Source organism: Podarcis liolepis, assembly GCF_965112155.1.
Source record: "Podarcis liolepis genome assembly, chromosome: 2".
NCBI classification, from domain to species: domain Eukaryota; kingdom Metazoa; phylum Chordata; class Lepidosauria; order Squamata; family Lacertidae; genus Podarcis; species Podarcis liolepis.
In genome coordinates, this window is record NC_139555.1 from 120,374,520 (window position 1) to 120,387,723 (window position 13,204).

Here is a 13,204-nt window from a genome sequence, read left to right on the forward strand (position 1 = left end):
CCCTTAAAAGGCAAAATACAAACTATATAATAACTTAACAGAATAATAAAAAAGCAAAGCAAGAAACAATAGTGCTAAAATTAAATTACTCCCCACCCTGACTAAATACTTCTCCAAACCCAAGCAGAAATAAAACAATAAAATTATAGAATATTATTAAAACAACAACAACAACAATTTAAAGTGCAGCAAATTAAAAGCACTTAAAACATTTAAAACCATTTTGTCACTTGCTGCAGGGAGCTGCTCAGGCCTCTCAACTGTGGCGGTGAGTGCAGGCCCCACTCCCTAGGCCAGATGGAGTTGGCAGGAAAGGGAGCGGTCCTCCCAGCACTCACTCAGAGCAGCAGCAGCAGCATGATGGGGTCGGAGATGCTCATTTATTCTTTCTGGCAGTTCCCTCGTTGCGAGAAGTGAGGTTACAGGGAACCAGACAAAGGGCCTTCTCGGTAGTGGCGCCCACCCTGTGGAACGCCCACCCTTCAGATGTGAAGGCAATAAGTAGCTATCTTATCTTTAAAAGACATCTGAAGGCAGCCCTGTTTAGGGAAGTTTTTAATATTTAATGCTGTATTGTTTTTAACATTCGATTGGAAGCCACCCAGAGTGGCTGGGGAAACTCAGCCAGATGGGTGGGGTATACAAATATTATTATTATTATTATTATTATTATTATTATTATTATTATTATTATTATTATTATTATTATTATTATTTACTACATGGTTAAACACAAAATGCTATATGATGCTTTCATTCAGTAATGTCTTCAGAACTGATAGGCATAAAGGAAGAGATTAAGAAGCAGAAGAAACAGGTGTGGAAAGATTAAAAGGTCCCAACGAAAGAAGAATGGATAACTAAGATGACTGACTGCCGAAATGGCTAAACTTTCCGTGAAGATCAGGCACCAAGATGAGAAAAAATTCAATCTAGAATGGGAAAACTTTATAGACTATTTTAGAGAACACTGTAAACACGTCAAAACATTGGCAGGTTTGAACTAAGAATAGAATTAGGAGGGGGAAAAGAAGTTGAAATTAATTGGAGAAATATAATTATATGCAAGGAGAATAAAGGGGGGGCGGAAACTAGGGGGGCCAGGGGGGAAGACATTTATGGCAAATTTGGAAAAATGATATTTTGAAAATTGAAAATAAAAAATATAGATATTTTTAAAATAATTTAGAAAACTATTTGGGGCGCCCGTGCAGCTGATCCAGCGGGGCTTTCCGGAGGCGAGACCAGCGCCTCTCCTCGCTCTTTGCCCGGAGAAGCCCAGAGGCTCCTGCCGCTCGGCTCCGAAACGGTTAAGAGCAGCGGCGACAGAGAGCTGAGATTCCTAGAGCGGAGGAAAAAAAGGCTGTCGGGAAAATAGGAGCTTCCCCGGGGAAGATGCCGAACATGGCGGCGGCTGTCTTTCCTCGCGGAGGCGCTGGAGGTGCGTCATATTATTATGCATTATAACTGGGGGAGAGACTGGGAGTGCTGCTGGAGGGAGTTGTGGGGAGGGATTAAAAAAACCCCTACTAGGCAAAGCGTTTCAATGTAAGTTTTTTTTCTGTGTCTCCTTTTTCTCGTCGTCAATTTATCCAGATTTTCACGTTATTATTTTTAAAGACCTCTTGAAAATTGGTCAGCATTTTGGTGCAGATTTCGCCTAATGCTCACGCTTTTGCAAAGGGTATTTCCCCAAATATTTACATTTGCCATAATTAATGTATTCTGTATATAATTCCGCTAAAATAATGCATTTATAGGTCTTTCCCCCTTTGTATGGGGGTAGGACATCTTTTCCCAATGGAAGGGCAGATCTTTCTTCTGCTCTCCTCCCTGCAGGTGGGGGACCTTCCTTGGGCTCCCCATAGGGCTTGGGGTCAAGGCAAACCCTTAAGCATTGGGAAACCTTCTTCAGGGGCTCCCCCCTGGAACTTGTAATCATTTTTATCCGGCCTGTTTTTATTATAATTTATTAAAATCGTATACCTCCCTGTATCCACAGGCCTTAGGGCAGTTCACAGGATAAAATTGCAATATAAAAACTCAAAGTACATAATCAAAACATAAACAAAATCAACCCAATAACGCCCCCCCAAAACCACACACATTTTAAAACATTTGTGTTTCAATTAAATACAGCAGTTTCTGCAAGAGGAGTTCTGGGCAGAAGAGGTTTTTAAAAAATGAAAACGAGCAACTTCAAGTCCACATTAAAATTCCAAGCGTGGCTGAGGCCTTACTTAAGACAGGCTAATGCTACTACTACTACTACTACTACTACTACTACTACTAATATCCCTGAGCACCCTCTCCCGCCAGTGTCTTGCCTCAGTAATGGACTGGATGAGAGCCAACAAATTGAAGCTCAATCCAGATAAGAGTGAGGCTCAGTTAGTGGGTGCTTCCCTAGAGCAGATGGCTGGAAGGTCGCCTGCAATTGATGGGGTTACACTTCCTCTGAAGGAGCAGGTTCGTAGCTTGGGGGTTCTCCTGGGTCCTTTGCTGTTGCTCGAGGCTCAGATGGCCTGGAGTGCCTTTCATCACCTTTGGCTGGTAGCCCAGCTACACCCCTATGTGGACAAGGATAGCCTATCTACCGTTGTCTATGCTCCGGGAACTTCAGCGTTAGATATAGATATGCGTTATACGTAGGGCTGGCTCCGAAGACAATTTGGAAAATTCAGCCAATGCAGAATTCAGCAGCCAGGTTGCTATCAATTAGTTTCCGGGCTCAATTCAAGGTGCTGGTATTGACCTATAAAGCCTTAAATGGCTCAGGATCACAATACTTCAAGTACCACCTCAATACTTCAAGGGCTGCTTCTTTCCATATGAACCTAGCCGTATCCTGAGGTCCTCCTTCATGGGCTTCCTCCTCAAGTGGTCCGGAGGGTGGCAACACGAGAACAGGGCCTTCTCTGCAGTGGCTCCCTGTCTGTGGAATGCTCTCCCCAGGGAAGTTCGCCTGGCGCCTTCCTTATACACCTTTGGTGTTGTTTAGTCGTCTTAGTAGTGTCCGACTCTCCGTGACCCCATGAATCAGAGCATGCCTTGGAAACTCACTTTCCTCTCGAAGCTTCTCCTTTTTTTAGTCCATGGAGCTTTCATGGCATAATACTGGAGTGGGTTGCCAGTTTCTTCTCCAGGTGGATCACATTTAGTCTAAACTCTCGGCTGACCTGTCTGTCTTGGGTGGCCCTGCACCGCATAGGTCATACCTTCTCTGATTTAGTCAAGCCCTTTTGCCACGACAAGGCAGTGATCCATGAAGGGTTATACATCTTTAGGTACCATGCAAACATGTTCCTTTTTAACCAGGCTTTTGCTTGATATGTTTGACATCCTATAGTTTTTTTCAAACGTGGCTCTTTTTTGGGGGGGTGTTATTGGGTTGGGTTTTATTCTGATTATATATGATGTGATATTTTCTGTGAACCATGCTGAGTCCTCCGGGTATAGGGCAGTATATGAACTCAATAAATAATAATCCCATATCAATAAATAATAATCCCATATTAATGCTTTCATTATTTGTACCCCCACGGATCTGACTGGGTTGCCCTAGCCACTCTAGCTGGCTTCTAACAAATATAAAAGCATAAAAAACATAAAAAAACTTCCCTCTACATGGCTGCCTTCAGATGTCTTCTAAAATTTGTATAGTTATTTATCTGACATCTCACAAGAGGGCGTTCCACTGGGTGGGCACCACTACCAAGAAGGCCCTCTGCCTCGTTCCCTGTAACTTCCCTTCTCACAGTGAGGGAACTGCCACAAGGCCCTGGGACCTGGATCTCTGTGTCCTGACTGAATGATTGGGGTGAAGACACTCCTTTAGCATTTCATCAGTTTGCCTTTTTATTCTATCAGGAGATGTTGAAGGGATGCTGGCAGAAGGGGAACAATCAGAAATGTCACCAAAAGGATCAAAAGAGCAAAGGAAGCTGAGGGTTCAAGATGGAGGCAGCAGGCGAGAGGGGAGACGAAAGCAGAAGCCGGAGGGTGACTCTTGTATGTCTCAGGATGGTGAAAACCAAATCCCCAGAGAGGAGAAAAAGCATGAATGCACAGTGTGTGGAAAGAGATTTGGTCGTCGCTCAGCTCTTACTTTACATCAAAGAGTACATACAGGAGAGAAACCATTTACATGTTCCGAGTGTGGAAAGAGCTTCAGTCAATGTGGCCAGCTTACTAGGCATCAAAGAACTCATACAGGGGAGAAACCGTATACATGTTCAGAGTGTGGAAAGAGCTTTATTTGGAGTAACAGTCTTATGTTGCATCAACGAACTCATACAGGGGAGAAACCGTATAAATGCTTGGAGTGTGGAAAGAGCTACAGTCAAAGTAGTTCCCTCACCTTGCATCTACGAACTCATACAGGAGAGAAACCTTATAAATGTTCAGAGTGTGGAAAGAGCTACAGTCACTGTGGTGCCCTTACCTTGCATCAAAGAACTCATACAGGGGAGAAACCGTATACATGTTCAGAGTGTGGAAAGAGTTTCAGTGACAATGGTGCCCTTACCTCGCATCAAAGATCTCATACAGGGGAAAAACCGTATACATGTTCAGAGTGTAGAAGGAGCTTCAGTCAGAGTAGCACCCTTAAGTCGCATCAAAGAACTCATACAGGGGAGAAACCGCATACATGTTTGGAGTGTGGAAAGAGCTTTGCTCGCAGCAATGGGCTTACTAGACATCAACAAACTCATCGAGGCAGCAAACCTTATAAATGCTGGGAATGTGGCAAGAGCTTCAGTCGCATTGACAACCTTTCCTCACATGAAAGAGTTCATATAGGGGGGAAACGATATACATGTTTGGAGTGTGGAAAGAGCTTCAGCCACAGTTCCAGCCTTACCTTGCATCAAAGATTGCACACGGGAGAGAAACCTTATAAATGTTTGGAGTGTGGCAAGAGCTTCAGTCGTGGTAGCCAACTCACATTGCATCAACGAACTCATACAGGAGAGAAACCGTATACATGTTCTGAGTGTGGAAGGAGCTTCCGGTGTAGTAGCTCCCGTACGTTGCATCAACGAACTCATACAGGAGAGAAACCATATACATGTTTAGAGTGTGGAAAAAGCTTCAGTCAGAGTAGCTCCCTTAAGTCGCATCAAAGAACTCATACAGGGATTAAATCTTAGAAATGTTTGGTGTATGCCCTCTCCAAATGTGTGGAAGCAGCAAGGAGAGGGAGCCAAGCTGCTAGCCCCTCTGCCATTAGGGAAATTGGGCCCAGCAAGTTTGGGGGATAAGGAGAGAGGGAGTACTGACAAGGGAGAGTAGTGAGGTCCACTGATGCCATCTAGACTTCCCCCCAAATTAATTTATTATTATTATTATTATTATTATTATTATTATTATTATTATTATTATTTCTGTACCCCTTGATGTTTTTTTAAAAAATCTCAAAGCAGTTTATTGCATATTTAACATCAATAAAACAATCTAGAATCAAACATTTCTGAAGAATGTCAAATATAAAGTATACAGTCAAAGCAACATATTTAACAGGAAACTAAAATATTATCTTAAAATATTTCAAAATAAAACATTACAAAGGAGGTCGACTACAGAATACATATTTAACACAAAGTTAACAAAAAACAACAACAACTTGAACATTTCAAAAGAAAACATTGCTAAGTGAAGCCAACTATAAAATGCACATTGAAAACAGCATAGTTTACAAGCCAGTTGACTGACTGAACCCAAAGAGTACTCCTTAATGGTTCCTCAAATCCTCTATTACAGCAGTCCATTGCTGCCTCTTGTGGCAGTGAGTTCCATAGCTTAATTCCTCACTGTGCGAAGGGTTTCTTTTATATATCCTGACTCTTCCACCATTCAGCTTCCTGTGACGCCCCCAAATTCTAGCGCTAGGAGAAATAAAAAGCTTTTCTCTACCTACTTTCTCCACACAATGCACAATTTTATAATCGTGTCACTTCTTACTTGCTTTTTCTCTAAACTAAAAAGTTCCCAATTCCGCGACCTTTCTGCACAGCGGAGTTCCTCCATCCCCTCGATAATTTGGGTTGCCCTTTTCTGAAGGTGGAGTTGGGACCACTGGGTGCAAAGTACAACTTCTGGAAAATCTCATTTATCCCTTTGGGGGGGGGGGAGGGAAGTTTCCAGCCCCGAAGAGCAGAGGAGACACTTCAACGTGGATGTGAAGTCTCTGAAAACAGAGAGGAAGGTGACCAGGGGTCAGAGAGCGGGGCTTGTCCCTCCCCAGGACTTGGAAAACATGGTTAATTGGCGGCAGCAGAGCTCCACGACTCTTGTGAGATGCACAACCAAAATAAATGGTACATAAAGTGCTTTTAAAATGAAGAAACAGACCTTTTTATGGTCCACAATTCTTTTGTTTTGCTGTGGAGAACAACCAGGCCGGGATGTCTCCTGCAAAGGCCTCACTAAGCAGGGCCTACTAATCATCATGGAACATCTTCTCCCCAGGGACTGATTTCTTGTTTCGTTTTGTTTTTTCAAAGGAAGAACAGAAAAAGATAACAAATGCAGAATTGTTCTTTTATTGTTTATAAGGTGTGAAATATACTTGGAGTCGAGAGTGGATTTCATACTCTTTATTCAGCTCATAGTGGTGAGGAGGAATGAATGTTCCCCCACAGTATCTGCCTTATATACATTATTTACACAATGGGCCCCACGGTATTGGCTAATGGATACTGTAAACAATACTGAAGTATCAGATCTGGAAGGACGTGGTAATAGATTTAGTTAGCATGCTTAATTTTGGTATGAGAAAACAAAGGTGCATGAGGGATTCCTGAACCACATTATAAGGAAATCAATTCACCAAGTATGGGACAAATATAAGAATTTATTAGAGAACAAGACACCTTTGTGGCTTTCCCCATTAGAAACCATATCTGTAAAAAGAGGTAAACACGAAACTGGGCAACATACAAAGATCTGTTAACAGAAGTAGAAAACAAATTAAAGGTAAAGAATATGAGGATAAAAAAGCTCTGTTAACAGATAGGTTACAATATTGCCAAATAAATGACATATTCAGAGGTGACAAAGAGAAGGACTTTGGGAAGGAATTCTCAAAGTTCAAAAATGAATTATTAGAAAATAATGAGAAATTGTTATCAAGAATGTACAAACCACTGTTGGAATGGGAGACAAAGATGAAGAGGTTAAAGCTGTAATGATACACTGGGCAAAACACAGGTTATAATATACCACTTGAATCATAGGAAAACTTGTGGAAAGAGATTTTAAAATTCACGGCATGTAGTTCATTAAAAGAAAATGATATGAAGATGATATACTGATGGTATTTGACTCCAGTAAAGCTTGCTGAAAAGGAATAAAAATATATCTAATTTATGCTGGAAATGTAAGGATAAGGAAGGAACTTTGTTTTCATATGTGGTGGACGTGTAAAAAAGTAAAGGGCTTCTGGGAAATGATATACACTGAACTTTTTAAAATTCTTAAAATTAAATTTGTTTAAAAAAGCGGAGGCTTTTTTACTAGGTGTAATAGGAGAGTTGCCAAGGAAGCAAGAGACTGTTTATTTATGCGACTACAGCAGCCAGATGTGGAAAGAAGAAAAGGTCCCAAAGAAAGAAGAATGGAAAGATGATTGACTATGGCTAAATTTGAATGGCTAAATTTTCCGTAAAGATCAGGCACCAAGATGAGAAAAAAATCAATCAAGAATGGGAAAACTTTATAGACTACTTTAGAGAATCTGTAAAAACGTCAAAACATTAGCAGGTTTGATGTAACATTTATGAACCAAGAATAGAATTAGGAGGGGAAAAATAAGTTGAAATTAATTGGAGAAATATAATTATATACAAGGAGAATAAAGGGGGGACGGAAACTAGGGGGGCCGGGGGGAAGACATTTATGGCAAATTTGGAAAAATGTTATTTTGAAAATTGAAAATAATAAAAAAATTTTAATAGTTTAGAAAACTATCTGGGGCTCCCATGCAGCTGATCCAGCGGGGCTTTCCGGAGGCGAGACCAGCGCCTCTCCTCGCTCTTTGCCCGGAGAAGCCCAGAGGCTCCTGCCGCTCGGCTCCGAAACGGTTAAGAGCAGCGGCGACAGAGCTGAGATTCCTAGAGCGGAAGAAAAAAGGCTGTCGGGAGAATAGCAGCTTCCGCTTCCTATCTTGCTTTTGGGGGGAAGATGCCGAACATGGCGGCGGCTGTCCTTCCTCGCGGAGGCGCTGGAGGTGCGTCATATTATTATGTATTATAACTGGGGGAGAGACTGGGGGTGCAGCTGGAGGGAGTTGTGGGGACGGATTAAAAAAAAATCCTGTTAGGCAAAGCGTTTCAATGTAAGTTTTTTTCTGCGTCTCCTTTTGTCGTCAATTTATCCAGATTTTCACGTTATTATTTTTAAAGACCTCTTGAAAATTATTCAGCATTTTGGTGAAGATCTCGCCTAATGCTCACGCTTTTGCAAAGGGTATTTCCCCAAATATTTACATTTGCCACAATGGATGCATTCTGTATATAATTCCGCTAAAATAATGCATTTATAGGGCTTTCCCCCTTTGTATGGGGATAGGAAATCTTTTCCCAATGGAAGGGCAGATCTTTCTCCTGCTCTTCTCCCTGCAGGTAGGGGACCTTCCTTGGGCTCCCCATAGGGCTTGGGGTCAAGGCAAACCCTTAAGCATTGGGAAACCTTCTGCTGGGGCTGCACCTGGAACTTGTAATAATTTTTATCTGGCCTGATTTTATTATTTTTTATTAAAATTGTATACCTCCCTATACCCACAGGCCTTAGGGCAGTTCACAGGATAAAATTGCAATATAAAAACTCAAAGTACATAATCAAAACATAAACAAAATCAACCCAATAACACCCCCCCAAACCACACACATTTTAAAACATTTGTGTTTCAGTTAAATACAGCAGTTTCTGCAAGAGGAGTTCTGGGCAGAAGACGTTATAAGAAAAAAAGGAGAAACAAGCAACTTCACATTAAAATTACAAGAGTGGTTGAGGCCTTATACAGACAGGCTAATACTATTACTATTACTATTACTATTACTACTCCCAACACCCCTGAGCACCCTCTCCCGCCAGTGTCTTGCCTCGGTAATGGACTGGATGAAAGCCAACAAATTGAAGCTCAATCCAGATAAGAGTGAGGCTCAGTTAGTGGGTGGTTCCCTAGAGCAGATGGCTGGAAGGTCGCCTGCTCTTGATGGGGTTACACTTCCTCTGGAGGAGCAGGTTCGTAGCTTGGGGGTAATCCTGGATCCTTTGCTGTTGCTCGAGGCTCAGATGGCCTGGAGTGCCTTCCATCACCTTTGGCTGGTAGCCCAGCTACACCCCTATGTGGACAAGGATAGCCTATCTACCATTGTCTATGCTCCGGGAACTTCAAGGTTAGATATAGATATGTGTTATACGTAGGGCTGCCTCTGAAGATAGTTTGGAAACTTCAGCTAGTGCAGAATTCAGCAGCCAGGTTGCTCACTGGAGTAAGACGGTTTGAGCATATTACCCCCATCCTGGTCCGACTGCACTGGCTAGCAATTAGTTTCCGGGCTCAATTCAAGGTGCTGGTTTTGACCTATAAAGCCTTACATGGCTCAGGATCACAATACTTCAAGGGCTGCTTCTTTCCATATGAACCTAGCCGGATCCTGAGGTCCTCCTTCGTGGGCCTCCTCCTCAAGTGGTCCGGAGGGTGGCAACACGAGAACAGGGCCTTCTCTGCAGTGGCTCCCTGTCTGTGCTCTCCCCAGGGAAGTTCACCTGGCGCCTTCCTTATACTCCCCATGAATCAGAGCATGCCTTGGAAACTCACTTTCCTCTCAAAGCTTCTCCTGTTTTATGTCCATGGAGCTTTCATGGCATAATACTGGAGTGGGTTGCCAGTTTCTTCTCCAGGTGGATCACATTTAGTCTAAACTCTCGGCTGACCTGTCTGTCTTAGGTGGCCCTGCATGGCATAGGTCATAGCCGAGTTATTCAAGCCCCTTCGCCACGACAAGGCAGTGATCCATGAAGGGGTTTACACCTTTAGGTGGCATGCAAACATGTTCCTTTTTAACCAGGCTTTTGCTAGATATCTTTGACATCCTATAGTCATCTTCAAACGTGGCTCTTTTTTTGGGAGTGTTATTGGGTTGTTTTTATTCTGATTATATATGTGATCTTTTCTGTGAACCACGCTGAGTCCTCCGGGTATAGGGCGGTATATAAACTCAATAAATAATAATACCATATTAATACTTTCATTATTTGTACCCCACTGATGTCACTGGGTTGCCCCATCCACTCTAGCTGCTTCTAACAAATATAAAAGCATAATAAAACATTTAAAACTTCCCTCTACATGGCTGCCTCCAATTGTCTTCTAAAAGTTGCATAGTTATTTTTTTTGACAACTGACAGGAGGGCGTTCCGCAGGGTGGGCACCACTACCAAGAAGGCCCTCCGCCTCGGTCCCTGTAACTTCCATTCTCACAGTGAAGGAACTGCCACAAGGCCCTTGGAACCTGGATCTCTGTGTCCTGACTGAATGATTGGGGTGAAGACGCTCCTTTAGCATTTCATCAGTTTGCCTTTTTATTCCATCAGGAGATGTTGAAGGGATGCTGGTAGAAGGGGAACAATCAGAAGTGTCACCGAAAGGATCCAAAGAACAAGGGAAGCTGAGGGTTCAAGATGGAGGCAGCAGGCGAGAGGGGAGACGAAGGCAGAAGCCGGCGGGTGACTCTGGTACGTCTCAGGGTGGTGAAAACCAAATTGCCAGAGAGGAGAAAAAGCATGAATGCACCGTGTGTGGAAAGAGATTGGGTAGTCACTCAACTCTTACTTTACATCAAAGAGTGCACACAGGAGAGAAACCATATATATGTTCTGAGTGTGGAAAGAGCTTCAGTCATAGTTGCTCCCTTAAGTCGCATCAAAGAACTCATACAGGAGAGAAACCGTATACATGTTCAGAGTGTGGAAAGAGCTTTATTTGGAGGAGGAGCCTTATGTTACATCAACAAACTCATACAGGGGAGAAACCATATAAATGTTTGGAGTGTGGAAAGAGCTTCAGTGAAAGTTATTCCCTCACCTTGCATCTACAAACTCATACAGGAGAGAAACCGTATGCATGTTCAGAATGCGGAAAGAGCTTTATTTATAGTAACAGCCTTAGGTTGCATCAAAGAACTCATACAGGGGAGAAACCGTATACATGTTCAGAGTGTGGAAGGAGCTTCAGTCAGAATAGTTCCCTTTCCTCGCATCAAAGAACTCATATAGGGGAGAAACCGTATACATGTTCAGAGTGTGGAAGGAGCTTCAGTCGGATTAGCACCCTTAAGTCGCATCAAAGAACTCATACAGGGGAGAAACCGCATACGTGTTTGGAGTGTGGAATGAGCTTCGCTCGCAGCAATGGGCTTTCTAGACATCAACAAACTCATCGAGGCAGCAAACCTTATAAATGCTGGGAATGTGGCAAGAGCTTCAGTCGCATCGACTACCTTTCCTCGCATGAAAGAATTCATACAGGGGAGAAACGATATACATGTTTGGAGTGTGGAAAGAGCTTCAGCCAGAGTGGCAGCCTTACCTTGCATCAAAGATTGCACACAGGAGAGAAACCTTATAAATGTTTCGAGTGTGGGAAGAGCTTCAGTCGTGGTAGCTTACTTACATTGCATCAACGAACTCATACAGGACAGAAACCGTATACATGTTCAGAGTGTGGAAAGAGCTTCAGTGACAATGGTGCCCTTACCTCGCATCAAAGATCTCATACAGGAGAAAAACCGTATACATGTTCAGAGTGTGGAATGAGCTTCAGTCAGGGTAGCTCACTTAAGTCGCATCAAAGAACTCATACAGGGGAGAAACCGTATACATGTTCGGCGTGTGGAAGGAGCTTCAGTCGGAGTAGCCACCTTAAGTCGCATCAAAGAACTCATACAGGGGAGAAACCGTACACATGTTCGGAGTGTGGAAGGAGCTTCCGTCAGAGTAGCCACCTTAAGTCGCATCAAAGAACTCATACAGGGAGGAAATCTTAGAAATTTTTGGCGTATGGAAAGAACTTCAGTGGCAGGGGCTCCCTTCCTAAACAATAAAGAACTCGTACAAGGGAAACATCTTAGAAAGGGTTGGAGTGTGGGAAGATCTTTAATCATATCAAATAACTCCTACAGAGAGTAAACCAATGATTGTGTTTTGGTCACCCCAGGACAGCCATTATTGGAGTGGAAGAACTTTCTGACAGTAAGAGCTGTTTTGACAATGGAACAGTCTCCCTCGGGAGGTGGCAGGCTCTCCTTCCTTGGAGGTTTTTAAGCAGAGGTGGGATGGCCTTCTGCTATGGATGCTTTAGCCGAGATTACTTCATTGCTGGGGGTTGGACTAGATGACCCTTGGGGTCCCTTATAACTACAGTTCTGTGATTCTATATACAGCAGAACCATCATCTGATAGACAACTGTTGTCAGAGGCTTGGCAAATCCGGAGATATACTTGATCATCAGATAATGCCAATATTATTCACTTGGACTGTGCTGTTTGAATCCATGTACAATTCTAGGTGCCCATTCTATAGTTTTGCTTTTCATATCCTAATTTTCATCTGCTGTTATATGTAGCGTTCCCAAAGCAAGGAAGGATTGGACTCTGATTAATAAAATACACACGTGGATTGACCAGCAAGACTCTGGGAGGAGTGCGTATAATAATTCCCTACCCCTTGGCCCAGGTCGTTTTATTCACAAAAGAACTTTGTACACAGTGTTCGTAAGAACCAATCAGATTTCCTCTGAGCATTTCAAAAAACCCCATGTGGGACAAAGTTAGATCAGTAAAGGAAAGAAGGGTGGTATTCACCATCTCTTTGTGAACTCTCTTCCTGGCCCTAAGAGCTATCTAAAGATTAACAAACTACATCAAAGTACAGTGGTGCCCCGCAAGACGAATGCCTCGCAAGACAAAAAACTCGCTAGACGAAAGGTTTTTCCGTTCGCGATTTGCCTCGCAAGACGAATTTCCCCTATGGGCTTGCTTCGCAAGACGAAAACGTCTCGCGACTTTTTTTCTTTGACTAAAAACAAAGACATGTTTTGTTTATAAAGTTAATTTATTTTCCCTTAAATTTTCGAACTGCTCTTTACAGTATATGTGACTTTAAAGAGCAGTTAATAAACTGTTGTTGTACCAAATT

The 13,204-nt window shown here is 42.8% G+C and overlaps 3 protein-coding genes across 4 annotated transcripts in view; 2 read left to right on the forward strand and 1 right to left on the reverse strand.

Moving 5' to 3' along the window:
- The window catches only part of LOC310701614 (uncharacterized protein), a 70,612-nt gene that overhangs the window by 53,018 nt on the left and 4,390 nt on the right, over positions 1-13,204 (reverse strand). The window lies entirely within an intron of this gene.
- Positions 1,326-6,586, forward strand: LOC310701673 (uncharacterized protein). Its single transcript, XM_083492930.1, has 2 exons — positions 1,326-1,441; positions 3,871-6,586. The coding sequence occupies exons 1-2, from the start codon at positions 1,396-1,398 to the stop codon at positions 5,151-5,153; spliced, it is 1,329 nt and encodes a 442-aa protein (XP_083349056.1). The 5' UTR covers positions 1,326-1,395; the 3' UTR covers positions 5,154-6,586.
- Positions 8,123-12,689, forward strand: LOC310701588 (uncharacterized protein). Of its 2 annotated transcripts, none has more exons than XM_083492718.1 (2): positions 8,123-8,230; positions 10,603-12,689. In XM_083492718.1, the coding sequence occupies exons 1-2, from the start codon at positions 8,185-8,187 to the stop codon at positions 12,051-12,053; spliced, it is 1,497 nt and encodes a 498-aa protein (XP_083348844.1). In that variant the 5' UTR covers positions 8,123-8,184; the 3' UTR covers positions 12,054-12,689. The 2 variants fall into 2 exon arrangements, with proteins under 2 accessions (XP_083348844.1, XP_083348845.1); XM_083492719.1 differs by having other exon boundaries at positions 8,161-8,230; positions 10,606-12,689.